Source organism: Hibiscus syriacus, unplaced genomic scaffold (assembly GCF_006381635.1).
Source record: "Hibiscus syriacus cultivar Baekdansim isolate YM2019G1 unplaced genomic scaffold, ASM638163v2 tig00111445_pilon, whole genome shotgun sequence".
Taxonomy (NCBI): domain Eukaryota; kingdom Viridiplantae; phylum Streptophyta; class Magnoliopsida; order Malvales; family Malvaceae; genus Hibiscus; species Hibiscus syriacus.
Genome location: NW_024063096.1, coordinates 126,268 through 138,307, shown reverse-complemented (window position 1 = coordinate 138,307; position 12,040 = coordinate 126,268). Strand labels below are relative to the sequence as shown.

Here is a 12,040-nt window from a genome sequence, read left to right as displayed (position 1 = left end):
TTGCGATTTTCATTTCTCTCGTTGCGACAGTCATTCTCTCGTTGCGATTTTCATTTCAACCAAAAGACAAAACAGTGTTGCAAATTTTAGTTTCAAGAATAAACTACTACTTTTTATGTTTATTGTTTTTGGTATATCTTCACAGTGTAGTTTTTGGTATATCTAACTTGGTATGTTTATTGTTTTTGTAGAAATTTTTTTCGGCTTCATTGACATTAAGGAATAAAGTTAGCCTAGCCACTACAATTGCTTCGAAGCTTTCACCTGCACAAAGACAATTGTTTGAGGAAACCTGCTTCGGGCCATGGCTGAGAGTACAGCATCCGGGTGGAGATGCTAATTTGACCCATTTGTGGCTTCAGACCATGACATCAAATCTACCCGACAGTATACAACGTGGTGAGGAAGAGATATGGTTTCATTTTCCACCAGCGTATACTTGTTTTGGGCGGAAGGAGTTCTGCTTAATCACTGGTCTACGATTCGGACACGATGATGTAGGCCGGTACACTCGTCATATCGCCCGCCCATCATGGTTATCCCGGGTTTTTCCGGATGAGTCAATGGAGAAGCCGAACCTACACGTCGACGACCTGAAGAAATTGTTTAATAAGAAAGCTGGTTTCACTCGGATGGATGACGTCGATGTTGTCCGAGTATGCCTTCTACTACTTGTGTATGCCGACTTTTTAGGCAGAGAGGCCAGACAACCTATTCCTCGGGAGCTAATAATATTGGTAGAGGACCTGAATGCATGGAATCTGTTTCCGTGGGGTTCGTATATATGGAAAGCTACCTGGACTAAGTTGTCTACTGCCTTTGATGACCGCAAAAGTTTGCGTGGCGATGGGTCGAAATACACTTTGTCAGGCTTTGTTTGGGCCTTTAAGGTAAGAATTTCTATATAATGTTTCTAAAATTATAATTAATTATTTAACAATTACTAATTTTGTTATTATATTGTTTGTAGATTTGGATATTCGAGGCTTTCCCCAGCATGCGTACATATGCAATAAAAACGTCAAATGATATTCCCAGGGCTATTTCCTAGAAGAGGAAAAATTTGTTGGATTGGGAAGACTTAATACCATATACGACAATAAATAATGTAAGTTAACACAAATACTTTCATATAATATATAAACAAGTTATTAATAGTAGACGTTTAACTTTGTTTGAGTTTTTATATTGTTAGGAGGCCAACATTCCATTACAAAGACTGACACCCACGGAGGAAGAGCTTGCCACTGATTGGTGGCAAGCTAGTCAGAGTTTTTTTGATGGCACGGATGATGAGCAGCATCCACTTCCTCCAATTCGAGAGCCATCACCTCACCCAGAGCCATCACCCGATCGACCCGACTATACACCTCTAGAACGAGAGCCATCACCTATCCTGTCACATCATCAAGCCTCTTCTCCACCATCACCTCATGATAGGCGACCGGTAAAGAGGCCACGACATTTATCTCCTTGTTCTCCACCTCCACGGGATGAGTTACGTGATGAGGTCAATGCCTTGCGTGAGGAGATCGGTACTCTACGCGATAACGATGGTGCATGACGTGTGGAGGTGTCAACTTTACGTGGTGAGGTTGCCGCTCTACGTGAGATGATAGTATCGTTGCAGAATGAGGTTCATACTCTACGCAACGAGGTAAGTTTAAGATTTTCCATATTTAACTTAATGATAAATTTACTCGTAATTTCACTTAGATTAGCCATTTCACTTAGATTGCTTAGTAAATTTATTCGGTTGCTGCCAATTCTGCTAAACTGTGTATTCTTTAACACTGTGAAATAGTATTTGTCTTTGTTTTGTCTTTTGGTTGAAAGTAAATTTGTTCGGTTGCTGCCAATTCTGCTAAACTGTGTATTCTTTAACACTGTGAAATAGTATTTGTCTTTGTTTTGTCTTTTGGTTGAAAGTAAATTTGTTCGGTTGCTGCCAATTCTGCTAAACTGTGTATTCTTTAACACTGTGAAATAGTATTTGTCTTTGTTTTGTCTTTTGGTTGAAAGTAAATTTGTTCGGTTGCTGCCAATTCTGCTAAACTAATACCCTGAAGTCAGTATTTGTCTTTGTTTTGTCTATTGGTTGAAGTAATGCAATCCATTCAAGTTTCAATTTGCAGAATAAGAAATAGTTTACTTTCGCAACACGAAACTTAAAATCGCAACGAGAGAATCGCAACGCGAAATGAAAATCGCAACGACAGAATCGCAACGCGAAACCAAAATCGCAACGACAAAATCGCAACGCGAAACCAAAATCGCATTGCGATTTTCATTTCGCGTTGCGATTCTCTCGTTGCGATTTTCATTTCGCATTGCGATTCTGTCGTTGCGATTTTCATTTCGCGTTGCGATTTTTGTTTCGCGTTGCGATTTTGGTTTCTCGTTGCGATTCTCATTTCGCGCTGCGATTTTAAGTTTCGTGTTGCGAAAGTAAACTATTTCTTCTTTTGCAAATTGAAACTTGAATGGATTGCATTACTTCAACCAATAGACAAAACAAAGACAAATACTAACTTCAGGGTATTAGTTTGAAACATATTTTTCTTTGTTATCTGATGCATTTTGTGAACTATGATAGAATAATGACTTGGGTGAATACAATGCAAGTTTGAAACATATTTGTCTTTGTTTTCACTGTTTAAATATCATGTCTGTTTATTTACTGATTTTTGTATTTAATTATTTAGCGGCCCGATAGAGTGGATGCTTTACGTCGGGTTATGCTTGCACGACGGAGTTCACGCATCAGACAGCGTGCACGTGCTATTAAGTCTCCGTACACCCCAATAGTGCGAAGACACCGCAAGAAGAAGCCCGACTCGCCTGTCATCCCTCAAGAGTCCACTCCTATCGTTGAAGAGGCCCCCCTATCATTCCTAGAGAGTCCCCTCCCACCGTTCAAGAGGCCACTGTCATCATTGAAGAGGTCCCTCCCACCATTCAAGAGCCCGATTCACATGGCGTCATATGTAGGCTTCTTGAGAAACCCTCTGACATGCCGGACATGATGGATTCAAGTTGGCTCTCGTATGAGTTACCGGCCAGTACCATACCGGTATCTGAAGAGGAGAGGAAACAACTACCGGACACAATTCTGGATAATACCCTTTGGGCTAAGACCGCAGTTGATTTTTATCTACATGAGCGGAGCCAGGGGTGTTTCACTGACATATGCAAGCTCACCGATGATATCTATTTGTTGCTTGATCGGTCTTGGTGGGGCGTATTATTAGGGGTCGAAGACAATGGCTATTTCGATGGGGGGATAAGTCTTATATTTTTCTTATATTTCAATTTGATTAATTTTTTTTTTAAATTTATGTAAGTCACTAATATATGTCTTTTTTTGTAAAACAGCATATCGATGCGTGGGTGACACGTCTTCTAATAATAAGAAAACTTAAGAAAAATAAAAATATACGATATACAATTATACCGACGTCTTTTAACGTCGTTCACTTGAAGAATGCACGAGATGAATCATTTGATTTGGGCAATGGACAAGCTAAACTTTATCCTGCATGGTGGGAGGTCGATAAGGTTAGTATTTATTTTAGATTGAGTTTAAAGGTTTTATGAAATAAGTGCGCAAATGAATGAATTATTACTTATGATTGCAGGTGTTTATCCCTGTTTTGGAACGTAAACATTGGATTCTCGTCGAGCTTCAGCTCCCATCCCTTAAGACAATAGTGTATGACAGCATGATAAATTACATATCATTGGCTGATTTAAGAGATATTATTAAGGGATGGAGCTCTCATTTGGCTAAATTCTTGGATGCGATCAATTATTGGACTCGTTCTGGAAACAAGAAGCCAAAGAAGCTCAATATTACAGTTATTAGAGACGAGACCGCGCCACAACAAACGGGAGGAGCCAGAGGAGATTGTGGTCCTCTCGTATGCTTGGCGTTGGAGCGTTTGACGACGGGAAGCACCAAGTATCACCGATAGAGATAGAGCTGCAGTAGGCTTGTGGTTTCGGCATTATATGACTAAATCGATATATACGAGACGCTGCCTACCTGCATCCGCGTTATAAAAATGTCCATAAACAATTGGTAAGTTTATAGACTTTTGGTTTGAAAATGTTTGGTTAAGTACCTAGAATTCAATAATTTGCTGTTTGTAGGTTTTATATGTGTAGAAAGTGTTGTTTGAGCAAATGTTTGGTTTCTGCAGGTTAATCTCAGAAGTGAACTGCGTGAAAATGATGTATGGCTGCAAAGTTGATTCAAAAGTTGATTCAATAGTTTAATTGATTTTTTTGATTGTTTAATTGATTTGTAAAAGTTGATTCAATAGTAGATGATTGGAAATAAGAATTATTGCTTATTTTTTGATTGTTTAATTGATTTGTAAAAGATGATTTGTAAAAGTTGATTTGTGTAATTGATGCGAACATAATTCTTATTTGTGCTTGTTTAATTGATTGAAATGTAATGGTTGATTTTGTTGATTTCAATCTGCATTATGTTGAAGGCAAAAATGACTATCGCAATGCGAAATGAAAATCGCAATGCGAAATGAAAATCGCAACGAGAGAATCGCAATGCGGAAATGAAAATCGTAATGCGGAAATGAAAATCGCAACGAGAGAATCGCAATGCGATTTTCATTTCGCATTGCGATTTTCATTTCCGCATTGCGATTCTCTCGTTGCGATTTTCATTTCGCATTGCAATTTTCATTTCGCATTGCGATTCTCTCGTTGCGATTTTCATTTCGCATTGTGATTTTCATTTCCGCATTGCGATTCTCTCGTTGCGATTTTCATTTCGCATTGCGATTTTCATTTCGCATTGCGATTTTCATTTCCGCATTGCGATTTTCATGTTGGGATTTTCATTTCGCATTGCGATTCTCTCGTTGCGATTGTAATTTCCGTGTTGCGATAGTCAAATGCATGCCTAATAAGTGATAACAACTGAATAACAAGAGTTGGTTAAGTCAAAATGGTTGGCCTGAGTCATTAATTCAACTGAAAATGTTAAAAGTTCACACATAAAATCCACATAATACAACGTTTGCATTTAAAAATCACCTAAGTTAACAGTCCCAAAAGGTGAAGCCAATTGTGATTGGGATTTTAAAGATGATTGCCTTTTGCTTGACACCATATGAGCTTTGGATTTTGATGAGGATCCATATTTTGGTAGAGGAAAAGATGATTTTGATGGCACTGGTGATCCACATGTCAACCTTGTATGACCACTTTCCTTGCACCGACTACATGTCGATCTCTTCTTCTCTCACCCTTAGACGGTATACGATCGTGACTTTTTGGTCGGCCAGGTAGCCTTCTGTCCATGGCTGGTGGCAAAACTGTTTGTAAGTCATCTGGTATGTCCCACTCAGAAGGATGTGGAATAGGGTAGACAATCTCGGCATAAGTCTGTCGATAAACTTCTGTAGTGTAGCAATCCATAGCGTATGCGCTTGAATCATCTTGGTTAAATGAAGAGCAACTTTTATAACATGGCCACACGGATAACCAGATGTTTGCCATTTCATACAACTACACGTCTTTGCATTTAGATCGACTAGCCCATTTAAGTTATTATCCAGTACTTAAAACAAAGTGTTTGAACATGGTTCAACTCTCCATGACGTTGACTTCACAACACGTTTCGTTATCTTTTTTTCAGTCCATGGTGTAACACGATGTTCCAATGTTCCTGTAAATTTAAATAAACAATACTTAGTAAAATATAAATATGATAAGTTACGAATTCAAAGAAATAATACCTGCATGGTTTCTTTTCTTGTAGTACCACTGTTGAATAGAGGCTCGAAAAAACTCCATTAACATAGTAATGGGTAATTTCCGGGAATGACGACTTAGAGCGTTGATTGATTCTGCACTATTAGACGTCATGAAACCATATCTTGCTCCAAGTTGATGTACTCTTGACCATCTTTCAAACCCGACATCTTCTAGTGTTTGAGCACACTGAGGCAAAACACGTCTTAAACAATTTATATGCTTATTGAAATCCACTTCCCGATAAGCTTTTACAGCCTTCCAGTATGTCCATTTGTGCTTTTTTATACCAGCAGACCTTGATTTTAGATTTCTATACAAATGAACACCACAAAGTCCATGAAAAGCATCTGGGAAACACCTTCTAACAGCGTTGTCAATTGAGTTTGCCCTATCGGATATGATTGTCAGATTGCTAATAAGACCTATGCAATCCCTAAGATGCCCCATAAACCATGTCCATGAATCAGAGGTTTCAGATTTGCCAACCCCGTAAGCTATTGGCAATATCCCATTGTTAGCATCCATGGCTACTGCTAATAAGTTTACTCCAAGGTATCGACCTTTCAAATGTGCTCCGTCAACTATAATAACTGGGCGCATGCAAGTAATAAACGAACGAATCTACAAAATAATATACACAAGAAATATAATCATTTAAATGTGAAATGCATGTAACTAACAAAAATGAGTCAACAAAATTATATTGATTTACTAACCGTAGCACCAATGGCGATAAACAGCAACTCAAAGTGTCCATCTCTATCTGTTTTGATATGAGTTACCGACCCAGGATTTTTCAGCTTTAAATTGTGACAATAAGCCGGCAGTTGGGCAAACGATGCTTCTGGCGACCCCCTCAACAATTCCAAGGCATAACATTTGGCTCTCCAAGCTTGAGAATATGATATACTAATCTTGAACCGAGCATTCATGTCAGTCATAATTTCATGTCCCCGATATACCCTGCCATTCAAAAACATTAACTCAGCCAGAAAACCACCCAACACCTTTTTGTTTGCCTGTCTATGGTGAGGAAAAACTTGGGTTCTTGAACATGTATGTTTATCAATAAAAGTCCTAACTTGAAACATTTCGCAATCTTTTATTCTCTTTGCAATCATATGCCACGTACAGTTTTTGTCAATCATACACCTTGTTTCGAAACGATCTTTGCTTGATTTGTTAACTTTTAGTTGATAGCCATCTTCCACACATTTCGTATACAAAGCTATCTTCAAGTCTTCCTTTGTATCAAAACAATCATCTTTCTTGATACGAATAACTTTTGTGTAACAATCAACTGCTTTCTTTACCAACTCTTCTTCCGGTATCTGAAGTAATTCTGGCATATTCCAGTTATACGCCCGTGGCATTTTCTTTTCTTCGGGGACTTTTTCTTCTTCTTTTTCTTCTTCAGGATTATATGAATTACAGAATGGATGTTCAACATGTTCATTCACAGTCGTAACTTCCTCCTCATTATCATCAACAATACATTCTTCGACAACGGTTGTTTCATCATCAAAATTCGGGTATTGACCAATATCAAAATCATTACACGCAGGGTCTGTTTCTTCTTCTGAAACATCATCAAAATCCGTGTATTGACCAATATCAAAGTCCGGATATTGACCAAGACCAAATTTCGAATACTGACTAGTACTCACAATTTTTTCTGTTGGCTCATCATCGTCTAACTGGTCAATACGAAAACCGGAATTTGGTGCTGAAAGTTGATTGGGATTTGGATTAGAGAAAGGTTGTAGGTTTTGAGAAAAACTTAGTTGATTACTACCCGCTACTGACCCAACAATACTACTTCTAGGTTCAACAACATACAATGTAACATCATCTTGTGAAACACTAATGTAAGCAATGAATCGTTCAACATCTTCATTGTCGGTTAACAAATAAACTTTACCATTTCTCTGATAAGATAGCCTAAATCCACTTAGGGGCTCTAAATTCAATTTATTTGAAACACGTAGCATTAGAGTTTCATAAGTTAACTTTTGTAAAGACAATTTTAGTTGAAGATTCATGGGTAAATGCATATATTGTAAAACACCATGAACATTATCCCATGACCCTCCAAAACACAAATCTATCCAAACATGATCAACATTAGATGATTTCATGGTTGTAAATTAATTTACTAAACAGACGAGCTGCGAAACTAAAACCTGTTGCCGGATTGGGAAGGATGTCGTTGGATATAGGAACGGATGTCGCCGGAGAGAGTGATAGATGGAGATGGAATGAGTTGCGATTTAGGGATTTAGTTTATGATTTGCTGCTGTTGCGTAGTTATATACCAAAATTTCAGTGTTGTGATTTACAGATTCTCGTTGCGATTTACGGATTATCGTTGCGATTTACAGATTCTCGTTGCGATTTACGGATTATCGTTGCGATTTACGGATACGCGTTGCGATATACGGATACGCATTGCGATTTACGGATACGCGTTGCTATTTACGGATACACGTTGCGGTTTACGGATACGCGTTGCGATTTATGTGTTCGCGTTGCGATTTTCATATTCGCGTTGCGATTCTTGAAAATCGCAATGCGAATTTGTACTATCGCATTGCGATTTTCAAGAATCGCGTTGCGATTTTGGAAACTGATTTGCGATTCTGGGGATCGCGTTGCGATTTTTATTTTGCGTTGCGATTTTGTTGGTCATTTTGGCAAATCCAAAAAAAGTTGGTTAAAGTCGTATATTATAAGGCATTTTTGGTCACTGAGGCGATTTTCTCTAATTTATAACTTTTGGTAAGGAAATGGACAGAGACAGGTATGACAAGGTGCTCGAAGCTTGTAACCTCAGGAAGGATCTCGAAATTCTCTCTTTCGGCGATCAGACTGTTATAGGCGAGAGGGGAATCAACTTGAGTGGTGGACAAAAGCAGAGAATACAGATTGCGCGTGCTTTATACCAGGATGCCGATATCTATCTGTTTGATGATCCTTTCAGTGCCGTGGATGCTCACACCGGATCTCATTTGTTTAAGGTAACTTCTTCCTCTGATCATATGGCATGTATGCTAAGAGTTATACTTCGGCTAGTGGTTTGCCTGAGTATCTCTTTTGATCTTTTGCATGACAGGAGGTTTTGCTGAACATGTTGAGTTCGAAAACAGTGATTTATGTCGCTCATCAAGTCGAGTTTTTACCTGCTGCTGATCTTATTCTGGTGAGCTATGTACATTTATTTTCAGCGACTTCCATAATATGCATCGGATTCAAGAAATTATTTATAAATTGGATTCACTTGTATTATATATTTGTTAGGTGATGAAAGATGGGAGGATTGTGCAAGCTGGAAAGTACAATGATATTCTCAATTCGGGGACTGATTTTATGGAACTTGTTGGTGCACATAACAGAGCTTTGTCAGCCCTCGATAACGTCGAAGCAAGATCTATTTCCGAACGAACTACGAGTGAAGGAGAAGGTGCTATGGGAAGTACCAACGGAAACCAAGGCAACGGGAGTGGTAAAGTAGATGATGCTGGGCCTAAAGGACAGATTGTTCAAGAAGAAGAGCGAGAGAAAGGAAAAGTCGGGTTTTCAGTTTACTGGAAATACATAACAACAGCATATGGAGGAGCTCTTGTTCCTTTAATATTGCTGGCACATATTCTGTTTCAGATTTTTCAAATTGGCAGCAACTATTGGATGGCTTGGGGATCACCTGTGTCGGCAGACGTAAAGCCTCCTGTTGGGAGCTTTACACTAATAATCGTCTATCTCGCCTTGGCTATTGCAAGTGCCCTTTCCATCTTTGCCAGAGCCATGCTTCTTAATACAGCCGGATATAAAACAGCCACTCTTATTTTCAAGAAGATGCATTCTTGCATTTTCCGTGCTCCGATGTCATTCTTCGATTCCACACCAAGTGGAAGAATCCTCAACAGAGTAAGTATATGATGTTTTCCTGTATGCATACCAAAGATTCGATTTCTGTTCAATGGAATATTTTCCTTGTTTTTGAAGGACTATAAACGGTTTTCCTGCTTCGTATAGGCCTCTACGGATCAAAGTGCAGTTGATATGAACATCCCGTATCAAGTTGGGGCATTTGCTTTTTCAGTTATCCAGCTACTTGGAATCATTGCAGTCATGTCTTAAGTCGCTTGGCAGATATTCATCATTTTTATTCCGGTGATTGCTACCTGCATTTGGTATCAGGTAAGTTGCTGAACTGTGGCTATGGAATGCATAAAATCATAAACTCCAATCTTGCCTTATTGATGAACACATGAATTCTCGTAATCCGCAGCAATATTACATATCTTCGGCTCGAGAACTTTCACGGCTGGTTGGAGTATCCAAAGCTCCATTAATACAGCATTTTGCTGAAACAATTTTAGGAGCAACAACTATAAGGAGCTTTGATCAAGAAAAGAAATTTCAAGATACAAACATGGAACTGATCGACTCGTATTCTCGTCCAAAATTTCACGTCAGTGGTGCAATGGAATGGTTGTGCTTCCGTCTGGACTTATTGTCTTGTGTCACTTTCGCCTTCTCTTTATTCTTTTTAATCTTTTTACCGGAGGGAGTTATCGATCCCGGTAAGTAAATGCAGATTCGGATTGGCATCTTTAACAACTAATGTTCTAGGAGAATAACTTGATGCATTTCCTTTTGTTTAGCGATTGCCGGGTTAGCCGTGACGTATGGACTCAATCTAAACATATTGCAAGCTTGGGTCGTATGGAATATCTGCAATATGGAGAACAAAATTATATCTGTTGAGAGGATACTTCAGTACAGTAGTATCCCTAGTGAGCCTGCCCTTGTGATCGAAACTAATCGCCCGGACAGTCATTGGCCATATCATGGAGAAGTTCAAATTCATGATCTGCGGGTAAGGCAGTTTGCCGTGTTTATGACTGGTTCCAATATATTGACAGTGTTGCCTTTGAAATAAACGATGATGGTCTCGACGTAGGTACGATATGCCCCACACATGCCACTCGTCTTGAGAGGTCTCACTTGTACTTTCCCTGGAGGGTTGAAAACTGGCATTGTAGGGAGAACAGGCAGTGGTAAATCAACTCTCACACAAACACTTTTCCGGATCGTTGAGCCAACTGCAGGGCAGATTATAATCGACGGTGTCAACATCTCATCGATTGGACTGCATGATTTGCGGTCACGACTCAGCATCATCCCTCAGGAGCCTACCATGTTTGAAGGGACTATACGAAGCAATTTGGACCCTCTTGAAGAGTACACAGATGAACAGATTTGGGAGTTGGGTTCATTTCATCTTCGATTACGAGGGAGAAGAATTCATAATCTGTTTCCTTTTCTTTATGATTGGTATTTGAAGTCTAACATCTATCAATGCGTGTTTACTTTTCAAAGGCATTGGATAAGTGCCAACTCGGGGATGGAGTTCGAACGAAGGAAGGTCGGCTCGATTCTTCAGGTTCGATCTTTTATCGTATAACTTGTAATACAAGTTTACCCTTATTCCTTTTGCATCATATAAATTGCTTAATACTATAACACTTGTGTAGTTAGTGAGAATGAAGAGAATTGGAGCATGGGCCAAAGGCAGCTAGTTTGTCTCGGACGTGTACTTTTGAAGAAAAGCAAGATCTTAGTGCTCGATGAAGCGACAGCATCGGTCGATACAGTGACCGATAATCTAATTCAGACAACCTTAAGGGAGCACTTCTCCGACTGCACGGTCATAACAATTGCTCACCAGATAACTTCGGTTCTCGACAGTGATATGGTTCTGCTTCTAAGTCATGGTGAGTAGAGATAGTTTGCTGCTTGTAAGATAAATTCTTCGAAGTTCATTTCATTCAAAACTTTTTAACCTGTTCGCAGGACTTATAGAAGAATATGATACACCGTCGAGTTTGCTCGAAAACATGTCTTCATCATTTGCACAGCTCGTAGCAGAGTACACCGTAAGGTCGAATTCAGGGTTCGAGAAGTTGGACTGAACTAGATGACGATGATGATGAAATCAAGTGTTACACATCAGAATGTTAATTTGTAACAGTGGGTGTTGTTCATTGTTTTGTGCCAGTTTCTCGACTGATAACACGTTATCATATGAACTTACATTGTTGGGGGACCAATCCACCAAATTCTAATAAAAATCGTCTAATCTAAAAAAGAAATTAATCACTCTTATACGAAACTTTATTTTCGAAAACTTTAAATAAAGTTTATCTAATTCAAGACACTCCAAAATCAAAACAATTTTTAAGGATTTAAA

The 12,040-nt window shown here is 39.0% G+C and overlaps 2 protein-coding genes across 2 annotated transcripts; both read left to right on the top strand.

The window, feature by feature from the left end:
* The first annotated feature begins 8,561 nt into the window (after nucleotides 1–8,561).
* Nucleotides 8,562–10,198, top strand: LOC120163458 (probable non-intrinsic ABC protein 5). Its single transcript, XM_039173393.1, has 5 exons — nucleotides 8,562–8,804; nucleotides 8,900–8,986; nucleotides 9,085–9,711; nucleotides 9,820–9,984; nucleotides 10,076–10,198. Exons 1-4 carry the CDS (start codon nucleotides 8,574–8,576, stop codon nucleotides 9,922–9,924), a joined length of 1,050 nt encoding a protein of 349 aa, XP_039029324.1. The 5' UTR covers nucleotides 8,562–8,573; the 3' UTR covers nucleotides 9,925–9,984; nucleotides 10,076–10,198.
* On the top strand, nucleotides 10,055–11,865 carry LOC120163388 (ABC transporter C family member 3-like). The gene is made up of 6 exons (XM_039173338.1): nucleotides 10,055–10,370; nucleotides 10,452–10,666; nucleotides 10,751–11,056; nucleotides 11,170–11,233; nucleotides 11,325–11,564; nucleotides 11,644–11,865. Exons 1-6 carry the CDS (start codon nucleotides 10,055–10,057, stop codon nucleotides 11,760–11,762), a joined length of 1,260 nt encoding a protein of 419 aa, XP_039029269.1. The 3' UTR covers nucleotides 11,763–11,865.
* The last annotated feature ends 175 nt before the right edge of the window (nucleotides 11,866–12,040 follow it).